Source organism: Taeniopygia guttata, chromosome 3 (genome assembly GCF_048771995.1).
Source record: "Taeniopygia guttata chromosome 3, bTaeGut7.mat, whole genome shotgun sequence".
Taxonomy (NCBI): domain Eukaryota; kingdom Metazoa; phylum Chordata; class Aves; order Passeriformes; family Estrildidae; genus Taeniopygia; species Taeniopygia guttata.
The window spans coordinates 20,605,728-20,630,437 of NC_133027.1; the positions used below are offsets into that span (position 1 = coordinate 20,605,728).

At 36.2% G+C, this 24,710-nt stretch overlaps 1 protein-coding gene across 1 annotated transcript in view; it reads right to left on the reverse strand.

Annotated features, from left to right (window-relative positions):
• Positions 1-3,782: 3,782 nt before the first annotated feature.
• TPO (thyroid peroxidase) overlaps positions 3,783-24,710 on the reverse strand; it is a 45,017-nt gene continuing 24,089 nt past the window's right edge. The window contains exons 8-14 of the mRNA XM_030267803.4: positions 19,556-20,071; positions 13,855-14,113; positions 13,178-13,348; positions 12,153-12,390; positions 8,476-8,684; positions 7,380-7,550; positions 3,783-4,087 (exon numbers count right to left, since the gene is read on the reverse strand). Of these exons, the coding sequence (XP_030123663.4) occupies positions 3,927-4,087; positions 7,380-7,550; positions 8,476-8,684; positions 12,153-12,390; positions 13,178-13,348; positions 13,855-14,113; positions 19,556-20,071 (1,725 nt within the window). The 3' untranslated portion in view covers positions 3,783-3,926. The remainder of the gene's footprint in view (positions 4,088-7,379; positions 7,551-8,475; positions 8,685-12,152; positions 12,391-13,177; positions 13,349-13,854; positions 14,114-19,555; positions 20,072-24,710) is intronic.

Genomic DNA, 24,710 nt, shown 5'->3' on the forward strand with positions numbered 1-24,710 from the left:
GCTTCAGTCTATTCCCTTTACCTACCCCTGAATATGCCTCACTATTTATCTCAGTGTCTCAGTTAAGTCTTTACAACAATATGAATCCATCCACTGGCAAATACAAAACTGAGCATACAAAAAGATCAATTTTGTAAGAACCTGAGTAGCACAGAATATAAAGCTCCCGTTGGAATTTTTTTCCCAAAATGATACATATTTTTCCTATAGTTTTGATAAAAGTGACAAAAGTCTTGTTTTCTGCCATCTCAAACCAGCTGGCTTTCTCAGCCCTGCAGGGTGCAGTGCTGAGCATACCAACTGACTGCAGACTAAAGCACCTGCTGTGATGAGTCACTTCTTACACCATTCTGCAGCAAAGCAAAGAAAGTTGGTCCAATATTATAATTCCATCAAAGTTTAAGGAAGTGTCCTTAGCAGGATTTATGTTCCTTTGACATGGAAATAAAAACATGCAAAAAGTTAAAAACATTTATCCAAAAGTTACAATCTGTCACTGTCGTATATCTCAGAACAAGAACTAAAACTAATTTAAATTAGAGGCCAATGACAGTATTTTGGGTTGAATGACTATGAGGAATCTTGAGAGTAAATTCTTTTGTGCAGAGGTAAACTGTGGATCAAGAGTGAAACTATTTAAATTGTGACGTTTGTTTTATTGTGGTTAGAGTATGCATAGATTTTGTTGGGTTTTTTTTGTTTGTTTATATTTGGCATTTGTTTGGTTTGTTTTTCTTCTAAAAGTATCACAAACCATGGGCCAGAGTGGTAAAGGATGAGCAACTTTGATTTGAGACCATTCAACAAATTAACTTTGTGAATAAAGTTATCCAAGTTTCCATCTGATTCAAAGACATTATTATCCAAAGTTAGAAAAAAAAAGCCTTGAGGCTACTGATGAATTCCATCAATAATAGCAGGAATGAAGTTATCTAGATTTTCAGTATTGAATAGTTAGCATTACTAGAGCTCTTCAAAATTTATAAGAGCTTTTTAGTTTTAAAGACTTAAATGCTCAAAATAATGTGAAGTGCTCTCACAATTCTAAATCACTCTATACTGCAGATTCCCAAATTCTTATTACTGCTCAGTTTCAGCTGTTCATCTATTATCAACAATATGTTGGTTTAGAAAAGTGTTGCACTGCCTTTTTTCAAGTCTCAAAACCTCATTCTAGCCATAGGATGAAATTAGCTAGGCCTTATGAATGATGTCCTTAAAATTGCAAAAAACAATAGAACAACAAATGAAGCCACTCAATGACCTTGATAAAAACTTATTCTCTGAAATAAAAACACAAACAGCTTTTTATTTATGTAAAATATTCTTATTTTTAAATATGGAAATTAAACAAATGAGAATACACTTAGCTGTAACATTCTGCTTTCCCTTGTTAATACAAATATTTTTGTGAGCAATCTACTATCAAATAACTAATTGACTCTTTTCTCAATTCAAAAATATGAGAAATGACAGTGAGAGTTGTACACTAGTATGTTAAGAAACACAGTTTACAGAGAACCCATATAAAACACTGCTAAAACCAGTTTGTTTTCTCTTTACCTAAACGTAGAATCAAAGAATCATTGAGGTTGGAAGGGACCTTTTGAGGTCAGCTAGCCAAATTTCCCTGCTCAAGCAGGATCAGCTATGGCAGGTTGCCCAGGGTCCTATAGATAAGATAAATGGGCTAACAGGCACCTCACAGTCAACAGGGAAAATACAAACTCCTGCATGTGGGGAGGAACAACCCCAGGCACCAGTCCACACCAGCGAATGATTTGCTGGAAAATGGCTTGGCAGAAAAGGACCTGTGGGGCCTGGTGGACATCAAGCTGAACATGAGCCAGCAATGCAGCCTTCGTGCAAAGGTGGATGATGATACCTTAGGAAAGTATTTCCAGCAGATCAAGAGAGGTGTTCTTTCCCCTCTGCTCTGGATGAAACATCATCTGGAGTTGGGTGGGTAATCTGAGCTCCTTGTGCACTGAAGACATCAATATACTAGAAAGAGTCCTGAGAAGGGGCACAAAGACAATTGGAGTCTAAAGTGTTTCTCCTATGAGAAGAGGCTGAGAGCTCTGGAACAGCTTAGCCTTGCAAAGAGAAGATTCAGGGGGAAACTTATCAATTTGTATAAATATCTGAAGGAAAGGTACAAAGAGGATGGAGCTGGGCTCTTTCCCGTGGTCCCCAGTGACAGGACAAGAGGCAATGGGCACGAACTGGTATACAGTGGTTGTCATCAGGAAACTGTGACTGGGAGGGTAAGTGAGCACTGGTACTCTTTGCCCAGAGAGGTTGTGGAGTCTCCATGCTTGGAGAGATTCAACTGCTGTCTAGACATGGTCCTGGACAATTTGCTTTAGTGATCCTGCTTGAACAGAAGAATTGGGCAAGATGAACTCCGGGGGTTCCTTCCAATCTCAACCATTTTTAAGCACTAGGTCCCACAGAGCACCTTTCCTTGTTTCCTCCTTGTTCAACTTTTGTCAGGAAGCTGTCAATGTTCTCCAAAAATCTTCTAGATTGTATGTGCCCTGCTGTACTGTCCTTACAACTGTGGGTAAAATTCCCCATGAGGGCCAGGGTCTGTGAACACAAAGATTCTTTCAGTTGTTTGAAGAAAGACCCATCTGCTTCTTCCTGATCAGGAAGTCCATAGCACATATCCACTGCAACAGGAGCTATATGCCAAAGCAGTGTCATCATGTTATCTTTGTTGCATTCAACACCAGGGAATTAACCACTTTAAATTAATCTGAAAGCAGATATTTGTCTCTGAATTTAGAGGGATAAATAAATGTAACCATGGTTGATTTGATAAAGGAATAAATAATAAAGTTAAGAAGTACCTAAAAAAAGGTGGGTTTTTTCCTATTTTTTGATTCAGATGAAACTCTGAATTACTACCACTCTAACTTTTTAGTCTAATCTTATAAAAATTAGACCCTGAAGATTTGCATTTGCCTTTGCTACAGCAAGAGAGAAGTAGGTCCATTCTGGCAACCTCCTGTTGGGGAAGTTTTTCTACTGGTATGCCTTCTGGGTTAGTGCAGTCTCCCATTACACTTCATTCCTGGGCCTTTGATGAAGTCATGTGGCCTCACTTAAGGTGTCATTTGAAGAAGGAGGTCTCACTGGTCAGATATGCTCATGGACTGGATGTACTGCATATAATTGAAGAGATATTTGTTTGCAACTGGATATTTCTTTGCTGGGGAATTCTCATCTTGTATTTTCTTAGAGCAATTAATAATAAGGGACAGTGTAGTCCCACATCATAACCAAGGAATTTGCTGAAACAGGAAAAAAGTAATGCGCCATCAGTGAGATTCAGTGTGCTTATGATTGTGCGGCATACAGCACTCCATATGCAAATCTGAGTGGTTTAAATATTATGTGCTTCCCTTGGGCACTTAAATAAAGCAAGTACCCATTCACTTGAGTTTGAATAGTAGATTTTCATGGAGGTTTCCCCAGAATAGGTATTGCTCAGCTTCAGAATAGGTATTGCATTCATATTCCCCCTAAACCTCTATCATATAGCCTCCATGCATGCTGAAAAGAAAAAAGAAAGAGCCTAAGTTATGCTAGCTCTGAAAGGGTTGACAGTTTTGGAATGTGTCAGGTGGAACTTAGTTTATTTAGCTGCTGAGTCAGATACTAACTAGGAGAAACTGAGACAAATTTGATTCCCACCTCATATGCACTTTCAGGAAATATTTAGTGGTTTATGCAATAGGAATAGAAATGAAAAGCTTATTTATGTATCAGAATTATTTATTAACCACCTTAATTTATAGAATCTCTCTGTATCTTTATGCCCATGGTTGGGTAGAGATTTTCCACGTATGTTTACAGCTCTTCAATAAAATGTAATTTGATGAATTTTTACAGCATTGTAAAGTGGAACAGAGAACATTTTAATGGGCTCTAGGTTCACAGCCATTACCAATGCATGTTCTTCCATCTTCTGCCAGCTTGTAGGGATCAGTGTGGAGACATTTGTAGCTGCCCTTAGTGTTAATGCATATAGTAGAAGGATGGCATGGTGGATTAATTTCATTTTCACATTCATCGATGTCTGCAAAATGAGTACACAGGGATCAATAATAATTACAAATTACAAAGGGATTACTAATTTCTCATAAACACTTTTTACAAGAATTCATATGTGAAAGGCATTGTATCCTTTCAATGAGACTGATAATGATAAAAATCTTTATTGTTGCTGTTTAAAGGACAATGTAGGAGGTTGTTTTTTTTGTTTTGATTTTTGTTTGTTTGTTTTAAAGCTGGAAATTATGAAAAAAAAAAGTTGCTTTCATAATCCTCCAAAAGCTACAAATGTAAATTGGCTGGATTTTCCAGCCAATGCATTGCAAATGCAAATCCTAAACTTGAGAGTTCTTCTTGCATGTGTTTTATGTCCTAAGATTTGACTTTCTTTATATATGTTTTCATCCTGTGCTCTATAGAGATTATGAAAATAATAATGCAGACACAGTTCTGTACACTTCTAGGCATGATTTTGAGGACTCAAGTTTTCAAGTTAGCTTTGGTTACAAAATTTATAACCATAATTTGTGATATCACTGCAAGGATGGTTGTTTCTAGATGCTATGTAAATTCTGTAAAATGACAGTATCCTGGCGGAATGTTGAGCAGATGAACAATTATCCATTGGAAAATGTACATACACATATTGCTCTTGAGGCCTTTCAAGATCTTTCACTCTTACTTTCTGGTTATGTGATGAAATGGGAAACAGCAGTGCAAAAGAGAAAGTGAGGGAAAGAAAGCTGTCTTTTCGTATTTTTGCACCTTTCTTTTTTCTATGTAATATTTACTTGGATGACTAAATTAAGTTGACTAAAAGTAGGTGTCTAGTGTTATTTTAGGTGCTTTCCAATTGGTCCTGTATATCTGACAGCTTGTTTAATGTCTCTGACCAATGGTCCTGTGAAGCACTGCAAACCCATATGTGGACATCTAGTCAAGTCTTCAGTGTCTTCTCTTTTTGGTTTTATTCCTTTCCTTCTCTTCCATGATGATCTGCTACTTCAATAGAAGTAGAAATTTTCAATCAGTATCAGAAACTGACTTGTATTTACTGACTTATTTTAGCATTGTCACTGAGACCACTTTCCATCATTGGAAATAGAATCAGCCTGATTCTCTCCAATTTTAGTACAAAAAAGTAGCTGTGCCCAAAGATAGTTATCAGCTAAGACAGTCAAAAGATTAACATGCATGAAAAATCGAAAACTTCAGAACTCTTCATCGTCCAGGAAAGAAAAGCTGCACCTTTGCCTGCTCTGTAATTCAAATGTGCTGCTTCCACTTCTGCAGATCTGTAGTAATGCTATCTGCTAAGCAGCTAACTCTTCTTCATCACTAAATAGTGCATGTCAGATCAGACCAGTCTACCCTGCTACTCAGAGAGCAGTAGTTTACTAAATCAAAATAAAGAGTTATCTATCAGAAGTATGACATCCCTTAATATAAAGGAAGGTAGCATATTCTAGCACTAAATGACTTCCTGAATCAATAGAAATGATTTCAGTCAAAGCCCAAGTTAGTAAGTGGGAATTAACAGCTCTCAGAAACTATGCTTTTGCCAGCAAGCCACTCTGTCTTTTCCAGAGCAGCATATAATTTCGAAACCATCTGCAGAAATGCTAAACTCTATCATCCTCATTTTATTGCTTGATTTATCCCTAATTTGCTGAATATTTAAAAGAATGGGCACACATTGCACAGACATGCGTGGAACAAAGTGCTTTCTACTGTAAAACTCAAGTAGCATCTGCATAAGTGGGTTTTGATGGTTTTCCTTTATTAAAGGCATTGCTTTTTTAATATATGCAGCAGCTTGTTTTCCTATAGCAGATATACAGTCTTTTGTTTACATTACTGAACATATTAAAAGAAACTAGGACAAGGAATGATTCGCTTTTGTGAATGATTCACATTTAACTTATTTATTCCATTCACTGCCAGAACATGAATCTATTGAAAAGGTTTTGTTATAATTCATTTAACCGCTTTATTTCTCTATATATTTATGTGGGAGGAATTCAGTGGATAAATAGGATGTGAATAAAAGAAAGAGCTGCAAATTTCATTTGACTTTTTCGATATCAGGTATACAATTAGAATGAAGTGCTTTCTATTCCACTATCACAGAAATACCGATAAGCGGACTTTATTGTGGATGAGCTGCAGCACTTGCACTTAAATTATTTTACCACCATCCATAATATATTCTGAAGTACAGCCTTTTTGGGTTTAGTTTTCTCTCATGTTCTTATAAAGCAGAGGAGTGTGAATATACACACACATACATATATACATATATACATATATACATATATACATATATACATATATACATATATACATATATACATATATACATATATACATATATACATATATACATATATACATATATACATATATAGATACACACCACCCCAGTATAAACACACACATTTGAAATGTGAACAGAGAGAATTCATTCTTCATAGCATGAAGATTGAAAGTCTTGAAATATTTGCCACATTCTCTTTCTAACCTATTCTGCTAAACAGTAAAAGGCAAAAAGAAAAGAGAAGATAAAAGAATTATTAAAATTACAGAAAAGAGCTCCTATGAAAATGTGCCAGAAATGTCTTTTTGCTGATTTCTCACCTGCTCTACTTTTGTACCTGCAGAAGTAATTAACTTCTGGCAAATCTTTTTGCAGATATTTGGGAGAGGGAGATTGGACCTGAAGTGATTATTAGTTTCCTTAATTCCATTTATTCATTCACTGAATGTTTTTTTTTTTTTCACTTTTACTAAAATTATTAGGATGACACATGACCTAGTGGTGCAGAGTTCAGTTTTTATCTAGAGCATCCATTGAAACAATGCCAGGAAAATGACAACACTCTGTCATGCTGTTATGTTCAAGGTAGGAGGAAGCAATGTATAATTTTGATTTGCTGCCTTTTTCCTCCCTTTCTCCTCCCCCTCCCTCCCACTGGCTGTTAATAGACTTGATTTTTGCTTAATTGGGCAATTTTTAGTGCCATTTCCCCATCATCAACTTGATTGCTGAATCAGGATGGGTAGAAATTGAGATAGCAATTCTGGAGAGAGTTTCACATTTTTGTATTATTATACCTATAAGCCCAGGATGCTAAGTACAAGAAAGCATAGGCATGAATTCACATCTGATGAGCTATGGTGGACTTTAGCTGTTAGAAAATTCAGAAATTAATACTACTACTACTACTACTACTACTACTACTACTACTACTATTACTATTACTACTACTACTAATAATAATAATAATGACAGTAATAACAATAATAATAAGAGATACCTGTACAAACTGGAGCGTCAAAGTTCCATCCTTTGCTTGTGCAGGTTAATTGTTCCTCTCCTTGTAACTGAAATCCATAGTGACATGTGTAAGTCACTGTAGATTTTCCAGATTCTGAGCAGTATACAAAATCACCATTTTCTACACTCTTTGGTGTTCCACATAGTTCATCTACAAAAAGAAAGTCTGTATTAGAGGCTTTAAAACATTAAAAGTTTGACATTCCATGTCAAAATACAACATTCCCTTATACTTGCAAATGGATGGTATTCTCCATTACTGCTATAAACATTAACTCCAGTGAAAATTTTTACGTATTTTAAGGTGATCAAGACTTTAATTTTTCATTTCTGGAAAAGAATTTATATGGAATACCACAGGCTCGACTTGTAATCCTCACAAAACTAGCAATACAACATAAGCATACAATGGATATGGACCTGTTGGATCAAGTCCAGAGTGGGGCGACACAGATAATTAGAAGGCTAGATCACCTTTCCTTTGCAGAGAGAGGCTGTGAGAGTTGGGGTTGTTGTTGTTGTTGTTGTTGCTGTTGCTGCTGCAGCCTGGAGAAGAAAAGGCTCCAGGGAGACCTTATTGCAGTCTGTCAATTTAACCAAGTCTTTTCAGAATGATTGGAACGAACATTTTACCAGGACATCTTGCAATAGGACAATGTTTTTAATGTTTTTCAACTAAAAGAGGGTTTATTTAGATTAAATTTAAGGAACAAGTTTTTACAAAAGTACTAAAACACCGGCACAAGTTGCCGCAAGAGGTGGATGCCCCATCCCTGGAAACATTTGGATTCAGATTGCACAGGGCTCTAAGTAATTTGATTTAGTTGATTATATCCCTGGTCATTACAGGCGAGTTGGACTAGATGTCTTATAAAGATCCCTTCTAAGCCAAAATGTTCTATGATTCTATGATCCCACTTCTAAGTGATAGAAATACTAAAGGTCTGATTCAGGCCAGTAATTCAAGATCTGCCACAAACAAGGTCAGTACTTCAACTGCTCCTTACTGTCCCCTCCCCTCCTCTTCCTTCCCCTCCCCCCCTTCCCCTCCAAAGAGATTGGTAACTACAGATTACCTTCCTGATAAAATTCTTGCCAAGCTTCTAAATTTATCCCAGGTATATTGTTACAATGCTTAAAATCCTGTGGAAACTTCCCAAGTTGAAAGGCGTCTGCTGGCACTTGAGAAATTCCTGTGTTGTCACAAATAACGCGGGACAGTGAATGTTTTTTGAGTTCATGCTTTTGAGCTTCTGTGAAAACATCATCATTTTCCCACCAAAATCTGGAAAGAATGATAGAAACTTTTTTGGAAAAGATCAAATTCAAAGAGCTGGTTATTCTTACTTTCATAGTACCTTATGTAAAAGACCAAAAATAAGAAATACAGAAAAAATAGGTGAATATAACAATAGTAAGAGTAAATGCCATGACCGTACACAATCAGTCCTAAAAAGGCTAGTGTGAGTCTGATGTACTCAGGTCATGTGTTAAGTCCAGCAGAATTGCTTTTCATTGATTAAACAGGTCCACAAAAAAAGTTACAATCCTGAGACAAAAACTTGAGACAAATTTGATTGGGCTGGATCCTTACTCCTATGCACATTATGTGCTGTTCACTCATAAATTGTTTAAAGCATAAATTACAGAAGAATTGGAGGAGTAACCGTAATAGATTTCCCCATACCAAAGCTTTTGAATTCTGCTTGCCCTTACTGAATGGTTAGACATTAATAATGTTTTTGATCATACAAAAAGTAAGCTAAGAGGACTGTCTGGAACAGACAAGACCTGCTTATTTTTGTCAGATCAGGAGTGTGGTGTCAGAAGAGAGGAACCAGTTGGTGCTACAAGGGTAAATATATTAAATGGTGACATTATAAAACATATATACGTATGCATACACATATATATTAAAAGGTAGAAGGAAAGAAATCACTGGGGAGAAAAGTAAAGACAAACATTTTGTATATAAGGTCATGTCATTAATGGCAAAAATACTTCTGGAGAATTTGATTTAACATCTATATTAGTACATTAAACAGTAATAAGAACTGCTACACTGCTTAGTTCCCTGTGGTACTCAGGCCAGGCCAGTTAGGATTTTCCCAAACACTAGGCAGGATTGGTGGTAACATGCCTGAGGATAGTCAGCAGTAGAGTATGGGAGTGATCATGGTGTACAAACTGACCTCAGGTTTAATACAGGGCTTATGATCCATAATACAGGGGGCATGTGCCTGAGGTTTCTAGAAAGTTTGTGAGTTTGTGTTTATATTTTCCTGATTAGAACAGAACAGCAATATTGACTGTGGACTCTATGCAAACTTGGCATATGTGCAGTATTGGAAGATTTTTATGAGCTGCTTGTAAAGCTACCATACAAATGGGAAGTCTGATAGTTGTGTTTGTGTTCTGGGGAGGATGAAGACTGTGGCCAGTGTGCCCTAGGGTGGCTTTTGAGGGAAAATCGGATCCTGCTGCCAACAGGAGCATACCTGCTAAATAAGGTAAAAGCATGTGTTTTGGAAAACTGGATTTATTTGTAGGCCATTAGTTACCTTCAGAAGCCTGATTTGTTAAAAAACTTATCCCACTTTGCCTACATTGGAGGAGGAGGTGATGTACAGAACCAGGGGTGGAGTGAATGTCCCACACCTCAGCAGCACTGAACTGCAGGAGAGATGGAGGGGCTGGAAGGAGAAAAAAAGAAAGGAGCCTTCATCCTACACCTCACCTGCTACTGTTCCTAAACTGCTCCGAGCATCCTGAAACTTCACTGATAATTCCAAGGCCCCTTCTCATAACCAAAGCCATCAAAGACTTCTCCACTCAGTCCTCCTACACTTGTCATGTCCCCTTTCACATGCATTTTAACCTATTCTACTTTCATAGCAAAACTCAGTTTTATCTACAGCCTAAATGAAAAGTGATTTTTTAAATCTACCCAACAGATAGATGTTTACTTTAACAAACATTATGGTTTACTTCATTCAATCTGTATCAGGTGATGAAATCCCTATGCAAAGTATGTCAAAACTTCAGAATTTTTACCCAAATATTTCAAATCCTGAGATTGCAAAAATATTCAGAGGAGGAAGAGGAGGAAGGGTGATGGATCGGAAACGATTTGTTTCAGGTGATGTGGTTAAGACAGTGCTTGAGTTTAGGAGATAGGAAGAAGAAAACATTTTATTTTTTGTCATATTACTGAAAAAAAGGTTTTAGGGCTATCAAAATTCAGAATTCAGTCAGATGACAATTCCAGGTAATCTGGATTTTTGAATTTTAAGAGGACAATAGAAGAATTATTTTTAAATCCCCGTGTAGAGACCTGTCAATTGGAGTATCTAGTACATGTAGTGTCCCTGGTGCAGTTGCAGATAACACTCAACACTCTACCTGACCACACACTGCAATGAGTGTTAGACTTTTCCATTCTTATTATGTGACGACCATAACATGTTGTTACATACATCTAACTTCTCTTAGGTGGCTTCTTTGTTATTAATGACAGAATACCATTTCACATTTAAGTTAACTACCACAAACTTTGTGTCAGAAAGCTGGGGAATCCTTTCATTATTAGAACACTCTTTTCCTCAGTTTGGAGTTAGTGTATTAAATTATGGTTATGTTTATTAAATGCAGGTAGCATTATAAGACACTGAATGTTAAGAATAGTGTAAGCTACTAAATAATAGAAAGGAGGCTGAAAAGACTTCCATAGGTACTCAGCTAGGGACAAGTATGCCTATATAATACAGAGGACTTTCAGCCATGTTTTTAACACAGCTGAGTAGAATGCTTGTTGTCTATCAGTTTCTGCAAATAAAATATCACCTTTATGATTAGCATTGTTTTTTCTTGTGAGCTAATTTCTTAAAGACTGGATTTAAATTCTGCCTTGGATGATTATTTCCATACTGGTTACTTTCCACAACAGTGATTTTTAGGCAGACCTTAAAGGTCATTGTAAGGACCAGATGTACTTAAAACATCTCTGCTAGCATGGTGTGAGCAGTTTAAAATTAGTTATCTTATGAGATCCAAAATTACTGCCACAAGTACATGACAGAAATACTGTTTGGTTTTATAATTGCTTCATGAGCAGAAGCAAGATATAAAGTTTCTTGTACCCCATCATGGCCTAAAGCTGTATTCCTCTTGCTTTTCTGGTATGAAGGGCTGTACTGGCACAAGATCCTGGTGGCACTTGTGCAGGGTTGGTTGAACTGACATCCTATGCTGAGTCCAAAGAGGCAACTTTGGGAACACTCTGCAGTCCCAAGTCACATAAGGCCAAGTACGTGGTGGTTTTATTATCCTCTCTGTGAAGCCTGAATTACAGCTTTTTCCTATCCCTTCTGACTTTGCTTCAGTTGCCAAAGGAAAATATTGAGGTTCTTCCAGCTTCTGAGCCCACTGCAGCCCTGGGGGGAATAAAGCCTGCGCAGTACTACATCCATCCATGCAGAAGTTACTGGCCGCTGCCACAAATAACTTCTGGTGGCACCTTGCATTTTCAGCAGGAGTGCACAGCTGAACACCTCAGTACCATAGAAACAAATTCCATGTCATCTGGAATTGACACTACATATGAACCAAAGAAGAATAATCAAAAGCTCACCCAACAAAACTAAAGGAGCTAAAAAAAAATGTGCAAGAGAATGATTTGTTTGAAACATAAATAGCTGTAAAATCTCTATTGCTACTGTGTTTCTACACATGATTTGATTCATAATAAACTCACCGGTCACCATCCCTTAGTGCTTTCATTTGTTTTCCAATTATACATGCAAACAGGGGACCAGTTCTAGCACCTGGAAGAAAGTCTTCCATGAGACCACCAAGCCAAACATCAATATTGTTAGGATTATGGTACAATTCCATGATTTTTTCAGTGACACTGGGATTGGTTATTGCTGTATTCAGGTCAGAGTGAGTTTCCAGTTTTGGTAAACCACAGAATTCTCGCCATTCATTATAACCTGCAAATATGATGTTTAAAGGAAGATTAGATTTGTCTGTTAGGCATGATATATGAAATTTTAAAATTTTAAAATTTAGAAAGACTGGATTTTGACAGCCTTGATCATAGTCATAGACAATTAGGTATAAAAAAGGTCTACTATTATTGGTTAAATTGATCAAAGAAATTATGGCAGGATCTGAACTAACCTCCAGCAGTCTTCCTCTAAGCAGGTATATCCATGGCCTGATGGGCTATTAACTCCTTGACTGTTAGTTCAATCTTACCTGACTGGAGTAAAAAATCTGACGCAAAAAACAGTGACAAACGTATAATATTTCCTAAAATGCAGAGTGTACCTAACTAAGCCATCTACACCACTCCTGGAGACATCTGTCAACACCTTCTGTGGTTGGTGGAGCCAGTGAGACTGTGCCTAAACTGACCTAACCCAGAGGCTGGGGACAGCCTGCTGATGGGAAGTGGATGTTTTAGGCAGAAAGCCGCACTTCTCAGAGTTGGTTCCAGAAAAAACAAGCCGCAGGTACTTATACTGAGCACACCCAGATCCACTCACTAGTGCTGTTCTTCTAGATTCGAGATTTACCAGATTATTTTAATCTCAAAAACTGTCTAATATTTCCAAACAAAGTTAAGAATATTAGAATGTACATTTTTAAAGAGACTTAAAATGATGTTTCTAATTACCAAAGCTATTATTTAAAAGCTCATGACTGCATCCCAGATATAAGCAGTTATACTTCAGTTACCAGGTAGAAGAAAAAAATCAAGAAAAATCAATAGACCTGGAAGTCCATGATCACGGCCACGTTGTAAATTCAATGACGATAAATCAAGTGAACCATTATTGGACAATACAAACAGGTTTTCTGTTAATTCCTCATTCAGCAGTTGATCTTGTACCTGCAGTTTTGCAGGATGTGCTAGAAGACCCCTTATTAAAGGATCCAAGCCTCCTTAAAAAAAAAAATATGGTATTATAGCTAATATGTAAATTGTTATAACTTTCATAGCAAATGTGAACACATATATGTTTCTATGTTTTGAACACATTGTCCACACAGGTTTTTACATTCAAACACATGCAAAACTCTCCTTTAGTTTATAGTGGTATGAAAGAGCTCCATCTTCATCAGGTATAAAAGAACTTGCTGCCTGTTAATAAATTCATACACGAAAAATCCCAGAAACATCTTCATCATCATTCATCCTTCTATTGCTAATGTACCAGACTGGTTTAATCTGGAGGGTAATGTTTTTCCAATTCAGTCAACTATTTAATTGAGAATAATAATTCAAGTTCTTTTTAGTGCTCTGAATTCCAATCAACAACTTAAATGAATAATTTAATTAAATAAATGCTCCCATTCCTAATTCAGGATAAGTAACTTTGAAAAAAGTTATAGTATTCTGAGGAGGAAAAGACGAAAAAAAACCAGACGCAGTTTAAATAAGATCATACCTTCTTTAATGAGCCTCCAAGGACTAAAGAAAACTTGATGCAAATAAAGATTTGGGAGTTCAGGATCATCTAAATAATGTGCATTCAATCGCCTTACTATTGGTTGGATTGTTGCATGACCAAAACGAAAAGCAGCTGTTGAAAATACATTAGAAACTGTAGGATTCATTGTGGGATTGTAACCTGTATAAAGGCCAATATACAGATTAAAAGCATCTGGACCAATGATTTTGGGAATGTAATCTCTTAAGGTAATAATCTGAAAGAAAATAAAAAGAAACATATTTCAGCTTTTATATAGATTAATAGTGATGAATCCCAGGTGCTGAATGTTTTTTTCTTCACTCATCTATGCCCCAGAATTTGGCATAAGTAAGGGTAGTATTACCTGGAAAACCATATCAGTCTTATTTTTGCAGCAAGGGGACAAATGACCAGAGAGAATTGGTGGTACAACTCAGAACAGTGCAACAGTCAGGCCCTGTTAGGTCTTCCCATAGATGCTAGACCAAAACCTCCTGAGCAGAGATTACCAGTGCTGCTCATTTACAAACCACAGGGGTAATCCAGCTCACAGGAGGTGTGTTGAGATTAAAAATGTAAATTATAATGGCCTTAAAAATGACAATGAAAGCAAGAAGCACTATAATGTCTTTCAAGAATGCTTTCTAATGTGAATAGATGCTATTTTCAGACATATGTTTGTGACACAAATCTTCTTTTATTTTTATTTGAAATGATGAGGCTTTAAATTAGTGGTGCCCAAAATCCCCTTGTAGACATTTTTTACTAAACTCAAATAAATTTATAGACTTCTAAAAAATATACTTCAAAAATTAAAAGACTGATAAACACCTTCTGTCAAATGCTTTTATCATATAATAGTATTATAGTGGCCTGGAAAAGCATACAAGAAATCATGACAAAAGGAAAGAGGGGAAAATACTCTAATGTACCAAATAAAATGAAAACGCATTATAGGTTAAAGATTATGCTGAAATCAATAAAGCAATATGAGATAAATATGAAGCATAATGAACTCAATAAAATACCTCATAGATGCAATATGATATGCAATAAATATACAGACAAATGTACTTTGAACTTGATACAGTGCGTATTGAAAAACTACCTGGCATAAAATGACCTTATAAAAAACTTGTATCTTTCTTTCAGGTACAGAGCACAGACAAGCAAACCTTTCCACAATTTGATCACTTTTCTCAGAAAGTAGAGGTTTAGGTTTTCAGGCTAGGTTGTGCAGTGAACAAAATATATAAAAGACAATATGTTAGAATGCCTTTAATGCAGCATATGAAACAAATGAAATTATTGCAAGAAATTAATACTGACACTGTCATTTGAAAAGCTCATCTTTTGCTTTATTCACAAAGGTTTTGCAAGCCTGCAGTTCTAATTTTAGATATAGTTTTTACAATCAAAGACCTTATGGAGGAGTAGGTTAGTCATGGATACAAAAATCCTGGCATGACTAATTTTTTGGCTCCTTTTAAATGAAATCCCAAGCTAAGCTGCTCAGGAAGGCCAGACTCCCTGAAGGAAAGGGCAACTCAGATTTTTCATTTGCTCCAGAGGCAACATCTTCATTTCTAATTTCCTTGATAAGGAAAGAGGGACTGCCATTTCAAGACATAAAAATTAAAAGGCTAAGGGTAAAAAGAGGTCTTATGCCTGCCTACCCTTCCTAAAAGAGGCATCTGTTTGATGGAAACTTCCAAAGGCTAAATGAGGCTCCATCAGAGATGAGTTTTAGACAATACAGGCTAAGTTCTAATACAGAAGAATACAATACTGCAACTGGAATCTGCCAAAGAACCACATCTGAAATAGCATCTAGCATTTCTGTAATATCCAGATGTGACCAAATTTGTCTGTGTGAAATCAAGGAGAGGCTCACCATAGGTTCTTACAACTAACACACATATAAGTTTTAAAGAAGATGTCAGCTGACAAGCATCAAAATTGTTTTTGTTTAAATTCTTTTGCATGCAGTACCTTCTCTCAGATAATGATATAAAATGTTTATTTGCTTTCATAAATAAGAACAGTACTTTCTTTCAGTAGACTATTCCTTCAATAAATGGGATTCTCTTGTGGAAACAAAGGAATGTGCTTGTTGCAAAACATGTCAATAAACTCAGACAGAAAGTGACTATAAGAGAAAGAAATCACAAACTAGTATAATGAATGGTTCCATAATTTCTGGTTTACTCTGAGTCTATTTGTTAACAAAAAGTTAACTTTTGGGTGTTTGGAGGAGCATAAGGAATGTATGATATCCTGAGTCTGAACCTGCAAGGTACTGTGTAGTCTCAACTCTTTGTGACATTTATGAGATTAGTGGTAATCCAAGCTCCTCTTAGGCCACATTCATCGCCTCATAGCATCACATTCAAGCTCTGCAGAAGCCTCATGAAGAAAACAATTTTAATAAGTAACATCAATATTTCTACTATCTCATGGCAGTCATTGTTCCAACAGTTTAATTTAGTGGAAAATTATGACAAATGAGCACTGTGTTTTAAACAGAGGTCCATATACTCGGTGTTTTAATATGATCTTTTTAATTTATATAACCATATATTTACTGAGAAATTAAGATAATTTAAATACTATTCATTTAGTCATATCAGAGAAAACAGAACACTAATTTCTTAGCAATTCCACCAATCATTTGGTAAGTATCCAGATGGAAACAGCATCTGAATGTCAGAAAAGGCTTTGTATAGATTTTTCATCATATCATGAATCCCATGTGCACTGTTTACAGAAAAATTAACTGAATCCTGACCTGTAAACACTAGGATACTGCAAGTCAGACAGGATGGTACTGTTAAAGGCAGCATTCTTCTCATTCAGCAGGCAGAATTACAGCTAAACATTATTATCAATTAGATGCAAAAGATCCAGAAATTCTTACCACTTTTCATGGGGTTCAGGACACTTTCAGTGCAAAAGTATACCCCAAAGTAGGTGTAAGTGGGGCACAAACAGGAAAACAAAAAAGGTTGGAAGAGAGAATATAAAAATATGTGAACCACCATAAGGATAAGTAAGGCCAAAAGTGTGTCTTGTCATATCCATTGGCCAGCTGTAACTACTGAATAGTAGGAGTACTGAGAGGAATAGTATCTCACTGAGATAATGTAGTGCCAATTAAATGAAGCTTCAGTACTTGGAGAAGATTGCAGAAATTATAGAAAACTGTCAAATACAGCAATGATGTTCAATTCATCAAAGTGCTATTCATGGGTAGTTTGTAGTTCTCACTGAAAATGCTAAAGGATTTACAGATGATGAAGAGGATGCTGAAGTCCTAAACTTTTGGGTAAAAGGTGATTTTGCGAGAGTTCAATTTTTAATAAAAAATGAACACATTATTATTTTTTTTAATAGTCTAAATGATACACTTTATAAACATGGCTTCTGACATTATTAAAGATGTACTATTTTATAATATATATAGTTTATCCATTTATTCTTTATTATTTCATATTCTGAGAGGAGCTATCTAATAATCTAATTTCATAAACAAGTTTCATCCAAGTAGTTAATGTATGTAAGTCTCAGAAGTTACCCACTTTCAACCCATGCCTTGGACCATGCAAGATGCTCAGAGAACACTAGCAGATGTAGAAGGAAGTGAAATAAACACCTGCATGTACACTGAAAACTAAAGGCAGTTGTCACCTAAAACTGAGATCAAGAGGGAGCGACTGTATTCATTCAGAGATGGTTCTCTGGTACTGTAATAAATCAAAGAGAATTGGATTCAGATTGATCTGCAGAAGTCCTGCTACATCTGACTAGTGCCAAATAATCCATCTTTCAAAAACCAAATGGCGCATCAGGGGAAACTGTCTCCAGAAAGAGCAGCATAGGTATGTGCAAACTTCTTATGTATGAGATAGTAATGTTAAGACTAGCAGTTGCATAACTGAACATTTTTTCTTCATGTATTAAATGACAATGAGGTCATTTAATTACCTTATGAAGTAAATAAGAATATGTATCTTTACCACTCTGTACTGTAGTATTAATACTTAAGTTAAGCGTGTGTCATTCCTATGAAATAGAAAGGACAGTTACTACTCCTTATCGATGAAACCGTATAATGCAGCAAAAAAAAAAAAAAAAATCTGTTTTGTGCAGGATATCAACAGACAATTATTATATTTAGTAATTTTGTCAAGTTTCTATTATCAAATACTTGTCACTAGAGATATTTATGGTGCCAAAAAACATCCAGGAAGAAAAGTGTGGTCTAAGTGGAGATTTTTTTTCATCTTTATTCAAGAAAGAATAAAAGGCTTTTTGTTCAATTCTCTATAATTACATACCCACAGGCAGGACTTATGCTTGAAAGTATTCCTTCCAAAAAAAGAGAATTTTAGAAGTGTCTAGCAACTGAAAAAAAGCTTGAGAGTGGAAATCTCAAATAAATTCAACCAGAGCTGCCATTAGTTTGCTAGTTAACATACCACACTAATAGAGATACTCCAATTATCTGTCCTGAATGAATGTCTCTAAACCAGCTAGATATAACTCAAACACATTTCTAACGAGCCACAGGCAAATCTCATTAGTCTGTGATACCAGCAGAGATAATGAGCAGTGCTGATCCATGCAGTGCATGGCTTTGCACAAAGCTGTTTCTTTCAGGCCATAATGTTTGTGGATGCAAACCAGAAGGCTATGAAGGCACAGAGGCCTGCTTTTGGACTTGCACTTTTCTTCTAATGAGTATTAACAACTATTTTGACTTGTCAATGCCATTCTTGTAATGAAAATAGCATATTTATGGCAGAGGAGCTGACTTGGTTAAAGCAAACAAAAAGCCAAACATTTAAAAATAACTGACTAAATACAATTAAGTGAAGTATGTTACTTCTCTGAAGCTATATGGCTTTGAGTTCACATAATAATGCATTAGATAATGTAGGTAGTTTCATAATGGAAACATGCTTCGTATTCTATTCCACTCTCTAAAAATTGTGGCAGAAGAAAGGAAAAGTGTTTTATCAGAAAAGTGAAGTTTTATTGCATCCTTCCCCATTTTATCTTCAAAATGTCTCCTTTGGTACTGAAAAAAAAATTTTAAGTCAGAAAAAATGTCTAATATAAATATCCTTATGGACTCTTCTGTATTTTCCCACTCTTATTTCTCTTGCTATCTCCTGTCAACAGCAGCCCCTGATGTTTGTGCATTACTACTTCATTGAGAACTTCACAGGCATTTTTACACAGGGGTTTTATTATTTATTATATACCTGTGAGAAAGTAAACATTCTGTATATTATATAAATACAGAGACATACATTACTTTTAAATAATTTCCTTTACCAAAAAAAAAAAAAAAACAAACCAAAATCATCTGAACAGGCCTCCTTTATAGAAAAAACAGACATTGGAGAAGCCCGCATAAATATGCCTTTGAGTAGAAACTGCCATGAAAATCAGAGCAGTAAGTTGCCTAGACAAACTAAGCACCGCGACATTGCATTAGGGAAAGTGGAAAGCAAAACGAACTTTAAATATGCCATATTTGAAGCACAGAAACAGGTGGGAAAGAAAGGGTAATGTGATCTCAAAAAGCCCTGACAGAAGCATATTTGAAGCTTTGTGAGTTCTGTTCTGAGATATTCACTGCAATGTGTAGATAAGCAAAGAAGCAGCCAACCTGATGCAGAGCACCAACAATTTTGCGTGTCTCTTGGTAGACGGTCTCGGCGCTCCAGTGGCTGTTGATGCGTTTGAGGGCTCGGGCCAGGCGGTTGTGCTCCCGCAGCCACAGCGTGTGCATGGCAGTCAGGGACGTCACCTCGCTGGAGCGGCTGTCCCCAGCCAGAAAACATTCCACCCTCTCACCTCCACTTGCACTTGAGTCCTGAGCACAGGGGGATGGGATCTGGTCTGTAAAAGGCAGGTATTCCCGATGGTTATCAGAATACTTTAGGTTTACTCTAAGAAGGCCTTCTTTGCTCGTTAAATTCCTCAGTTTGTTTTCAACAGCAGGGGTACTGCCATAGACTGTAGAGGCATCAAGGAAAGAAGTTAAGCCATTGATCTGTTGTCTTGTACTTAGCACTGATATATTTCCAAAGAGAATAGCATGATCACCAGTGCCGCATGCAGGAGATGAGCGGTAGAAGGGCAGGCAATCCATCCCTGCAGATAATGTATCATTGGTGGTTACCTGCATACAAAATAAGGGTATTTTCTGAGGTGAGGAGAACTGCTGTGGATGCTGAATTGAGTCTTGTCTAAATATTTACCTTTGCTCTCTCAGTTTTTCATTGCTCAGACCTCATCTACTGGAGTGACATATTCTAAATATGTATAGATTGTTTAGATTGGAGGAAAAAGATGAATCCTTTTTATACAGAGATGAATAAACCCCAAAATATTTACTCTATCATAGGCTATTGATGTAATACATCTACATCTAAATCAGTCTGACTTTACAATCAAAATTCATCATAAAATGTATCAGAGTGAAGACATGAACATCTGGTCAAATTCTGTTCTGTTGAAGAGCAACTGAAACAGCAGGTTTACCTGTATGCATAAAAACATAATGAGGAGTTTCAGTGTCTGCAGCAGCACACTGTAAAAGCTTTGGTTCAATACTGAATTCTAATCCAGCTTCCTAAGTAAAAAAGACAGATGTAAATATTCATTCTACTTTCCACCAGTCCCCCACAAGTCTTCTGCCACATTATTTTGCTGTAACAGTTGTCTTACAAGTACTGTAAGACATTCTGACCATCTTTATAAAAAGCAAAGGCTGCACATAGACTTGGCTAAATGAAAGATTGCCCAGTCCTTTATTGGTTTGAACCCCACACAGTTGAGACACTGAGGTCAAATAATGAGGTTCAAAAATCTGATGAAGAGAAAATAAATATTTTGTACAGACACCTGAGCTAACCCTTATTTGTATTCTATCTGCTTGCTTTTCATTTTTCAGAACTCTTTGGCAGAAGACAGTGAATGCTGCATATGTGATGTAATTTCTAGTTCATTTTTTCTAATAATACAGAGATCAGTCTGCAAAGATAGAACAGTCGTTAAATTTGGGTTAACAGTAAGTAACAAAGCAACTTTGGAATGAAATTAATTCACTTCATATAATAATGTTACCTCATTTATTATACCAAGTGAAATTTTCTTACAACTGAAAGCTCATTTCAGTAGGAATTGATACCAACAAACCAGTTACATTAAAAAATAGTTTAATTTTGTTTAGTAAGGAAATTCTACTATAATTTCATTGCCTAGGTTTTAGCAAATCAAAGTAGGTTATGTTTGAAAAAACAAAGTAATTTTCTTTCATGGATTTTTGAAATCAGTAATTTCTCAGTCTTGTGTTTTCTATTTAACATTTGTTATTAAGACTTTTGCTATTAGTGTGGCTTCTTTTTCCCTTCAGCTGGCAATGTAAGCAGGTAATTCATGTCATAATGCATATATCTGAACTTGACAGCCACAGCCCTATGTGTGTTTGAGTATCTCCTGTCATCTTCATTGAGTATCTCCTGAGTATCTTCGAGTCATCAGGAGATATTCTGGGAAGAATTCAGGTTTCACTGAGAAAAGAATGTAAGAGATGCCTTTATGCTGTTACACAGTAAGGTTCACAGCAAAATATATCAACACTGAATGAAGTCATACTGAATAATCTTTAGTTAACTGCCTCTACAATTTCAATTCAATCTGTTCTGGTCCCCAGGAGAGAAAAAACAGCAGTAATGAACATTAAGGGACTGGCAGAGCTGCATAATGCTGTCCATTCCCTTTTCATAGGATCAGTAGTTTGCAGCAAGCAGCTGAATGTGTAAAATAGAGGTTCCTTACATTATTATTTGAATACATTAAACATAATCTGAGTGAAAAAACAAGACCTTTCTCTGCTGAAATGGGTACTGAGTAACATTTATTTTTTTAAAACGAATTAATAAAATTAATGTGATTTGTTTCTGTTTTTGTCACATAGTTCTAAAGGGAAAAAAAAAATGCAACAAAACCCTTATTGGGCACAATAGTTTTCCTGTATAGCTGCATGTTAATTTAAATGGTTATTATATATACATGGTCAAACCTGGTTATGGTGAAATTCTTCTATGAAAGGTAATAATTGTGTAAGTGTACTAAAATCTCTAAATTGTTATTTAGTTAAAGGAAAATCTTTTTTATTGTGAATTTATCCTGTGGGAAATGACCTTGTAAATGTTTTTTGGGTTTGGTTTTTTTTTTTTTTTTGGTTGGTTGGTTTTCTTTGGGGTTTGGTTTTTTTGGGTTTGTCTTGTTTTGTTTGGTTTGGTTTTGTTTTGTTTTGCTGTGGATTTAAAAGAAAACATTGCTTAGATCTCTGAAAGTTTAAAAAAAAAGGAAAATATTAATGCTTATTTGTGGACATGCAACTTGGAGAAGAGCCCATGATTTCATTTGACAGCGAGCTGCTGCTCTGAAACAGAAGAAAAAAGCGGGGACTCACTTTGCTAGTTGTAAAGTGCAGATGACTGATCTATTTGTAGCTGAGACAGTAACCTGTCATGTTACTTGTCACCTTTTTCAAATCACCTCACTTTTCTGTGACTCTTTTTCTTTTCCACCTTTTTTAATCTCAGGTAAAACTGTAAGCTTTTCTGGATTGCATCATGCTAACTGTATGTGTCATGTCTATCTTGTTGGCAGTAAGGTAATTAATACTGAATAAAGTCAGTAGCTCTCTTATGAAAGTCTTTCTAATGCTTCTTTATGTCTCAGCCCTAACGTGAAATAATAATCTGAGGAATGACAAGTTTTCTCCATAACCCTGTTCTGCATGTCAGGCTGTTATAAAAGAAGAGTAAACTAAAGCTAGTGGGTTTTGGGGTTTTTTTCCCCATTAGGGGACCCCATAAATATACAGCAAAAAGAATGTTCAGGCTTTACCAGAAAGTACAGCCTCTATGTGAGAATTGCTGAGAGAAATTCTATAGCATTTATTATAAAAATATCCAGAACAGAAAATCACAGAAAATGGTTAATGGAAACCTATGAATCATTTACCGACACTTGTTATTAATATCAATGCACTATTGCAGCTTTTGATCCTTCATTGAATTGCACTGACTCTGAATATTTTCTAGACAGATTTCCTAACCTGTGCAGTCAGGAGCTTCCTCTCCCTGCTGAAACCCCAGAGAGGATGTGCAGTTGCAGGCACAGTTGTCCTTTTCTCTGGGTGGATTCTCCCTTGGGTGCTGCTTTTGTAGGAACAGCAGGAGTGCAAACTGCAGCCTCTATGTCTAGGTTGTTGTATAATATGCTGTTGATTTCACTGCCACTGGAAACTAGCCACAGTTTCTTCATATACAAAGTGAATGCATAAAACTGGTTGTGGCAGTTTTCCAAATATTTAATATGTGGAGATTTATTTAATTAATAATTCTGAAAGAACATTAGTTCTAGAGGGGAATAGCATTTTGTTTCAGGGTTCAAAAATTAGTTCCTCCGATCACATTATTTACTGCATTTACTGCAACAGTCCCTTTTTAAATATTTTTTCTTTTTTTCTTTTTTCTTATTTTATACAGATTCTGCTCTCTGTCTTTGGGAAAAATCAGTCACAAAATACTGAACATATATAATATAAGCAAAAGAACAACCATATTTGTATCTGTCCATCAAAGCTGTGACTAACGGGTTAATAACAAAATGGAGCTGAAAAATTCATGGGACTGTAACATGTAAAGGGGTCACAAGTTGGGAAGCTTGTCTAATACTTTCAGGGTTGTGACTGAATTTCTCTGTATGTCCCCTACCATGGCCAATCATGTCTACTTAGAAGGTAGCCTTGAGCCATCCTTCTGCTGGGCTACACTGCTGAGTAGGAGGAGCATCCAGTGCTAGATTTAGCTACACATTAAATACTCAGTGATAGATTTAGTACATGGTCACATAACTCACTTTAAAGTGCATCCTTGAAACATGCTCTCTGAACCTCATCACAGCCCCAAGACAGAAATCCAAAGTCTGTGCCTTGTTTAGCGCACTGAAGGATGCACTTGCAAGTCTGTGCCATGACAATCTGTGCACCTTTTATCCCTCTGCAATGAATGCCTCTACCACATTAATAATGTTAGCCTTGGAGTCTTTTTTAAAGATCTTGTATGTTGTCATCTTTTCTAAGTAGATGGGATTTCGAGGCTTGAATTAACCAGGGTTCAGTGATTAGACCAGTGTGGTCCCTGTGATCCACATTCCATTCAAGTTATAGGAAACAGTATGATTCTTCTCTCAATCAAAAAATCCATGTAGTAAAAAAAAAAAAAAGTGGGAGTTTTGCACTTAAAAATCAATACTAGACATGGTATTTCAAAGAATTTATCATAGAAACAAATTACTTTTAAAGACTTTTGCAGTTTTATAGCTACAGAAAACAGACTTTTAAAATAGGGAGTGGCATGTGTTTCAGATGGATCCGTTTTCACATCACACAAAGCACTGCTGGTCAGGGAGTGGGTGTCCTCCCTAACCTCTCATGGTAAGACTTTGGGAATGGGAATATTTCTAAGACTGTTACTTAAAAACATAAAGAGAAAAAAACAATTTCTCGCCCCAGATGGAAATTTGAAACACAGCAAGCTAGGGATTTTTGTCAGAACTATGGCATACTCTTAGTAATTAGGGCTGTTGTAGCTGATTCAGGTTACTCAGTGCTCTCAGTTGCTCACTATCTGAAAGAATGTGGTTCTTTAAGAAACCTCTGCTCTTTCTGAATGCTCTCAAGATGTGTTTGCAAACTTTAAAATGTCCATATCTGCAGGGTGAGAGGGACTTGTTTTACC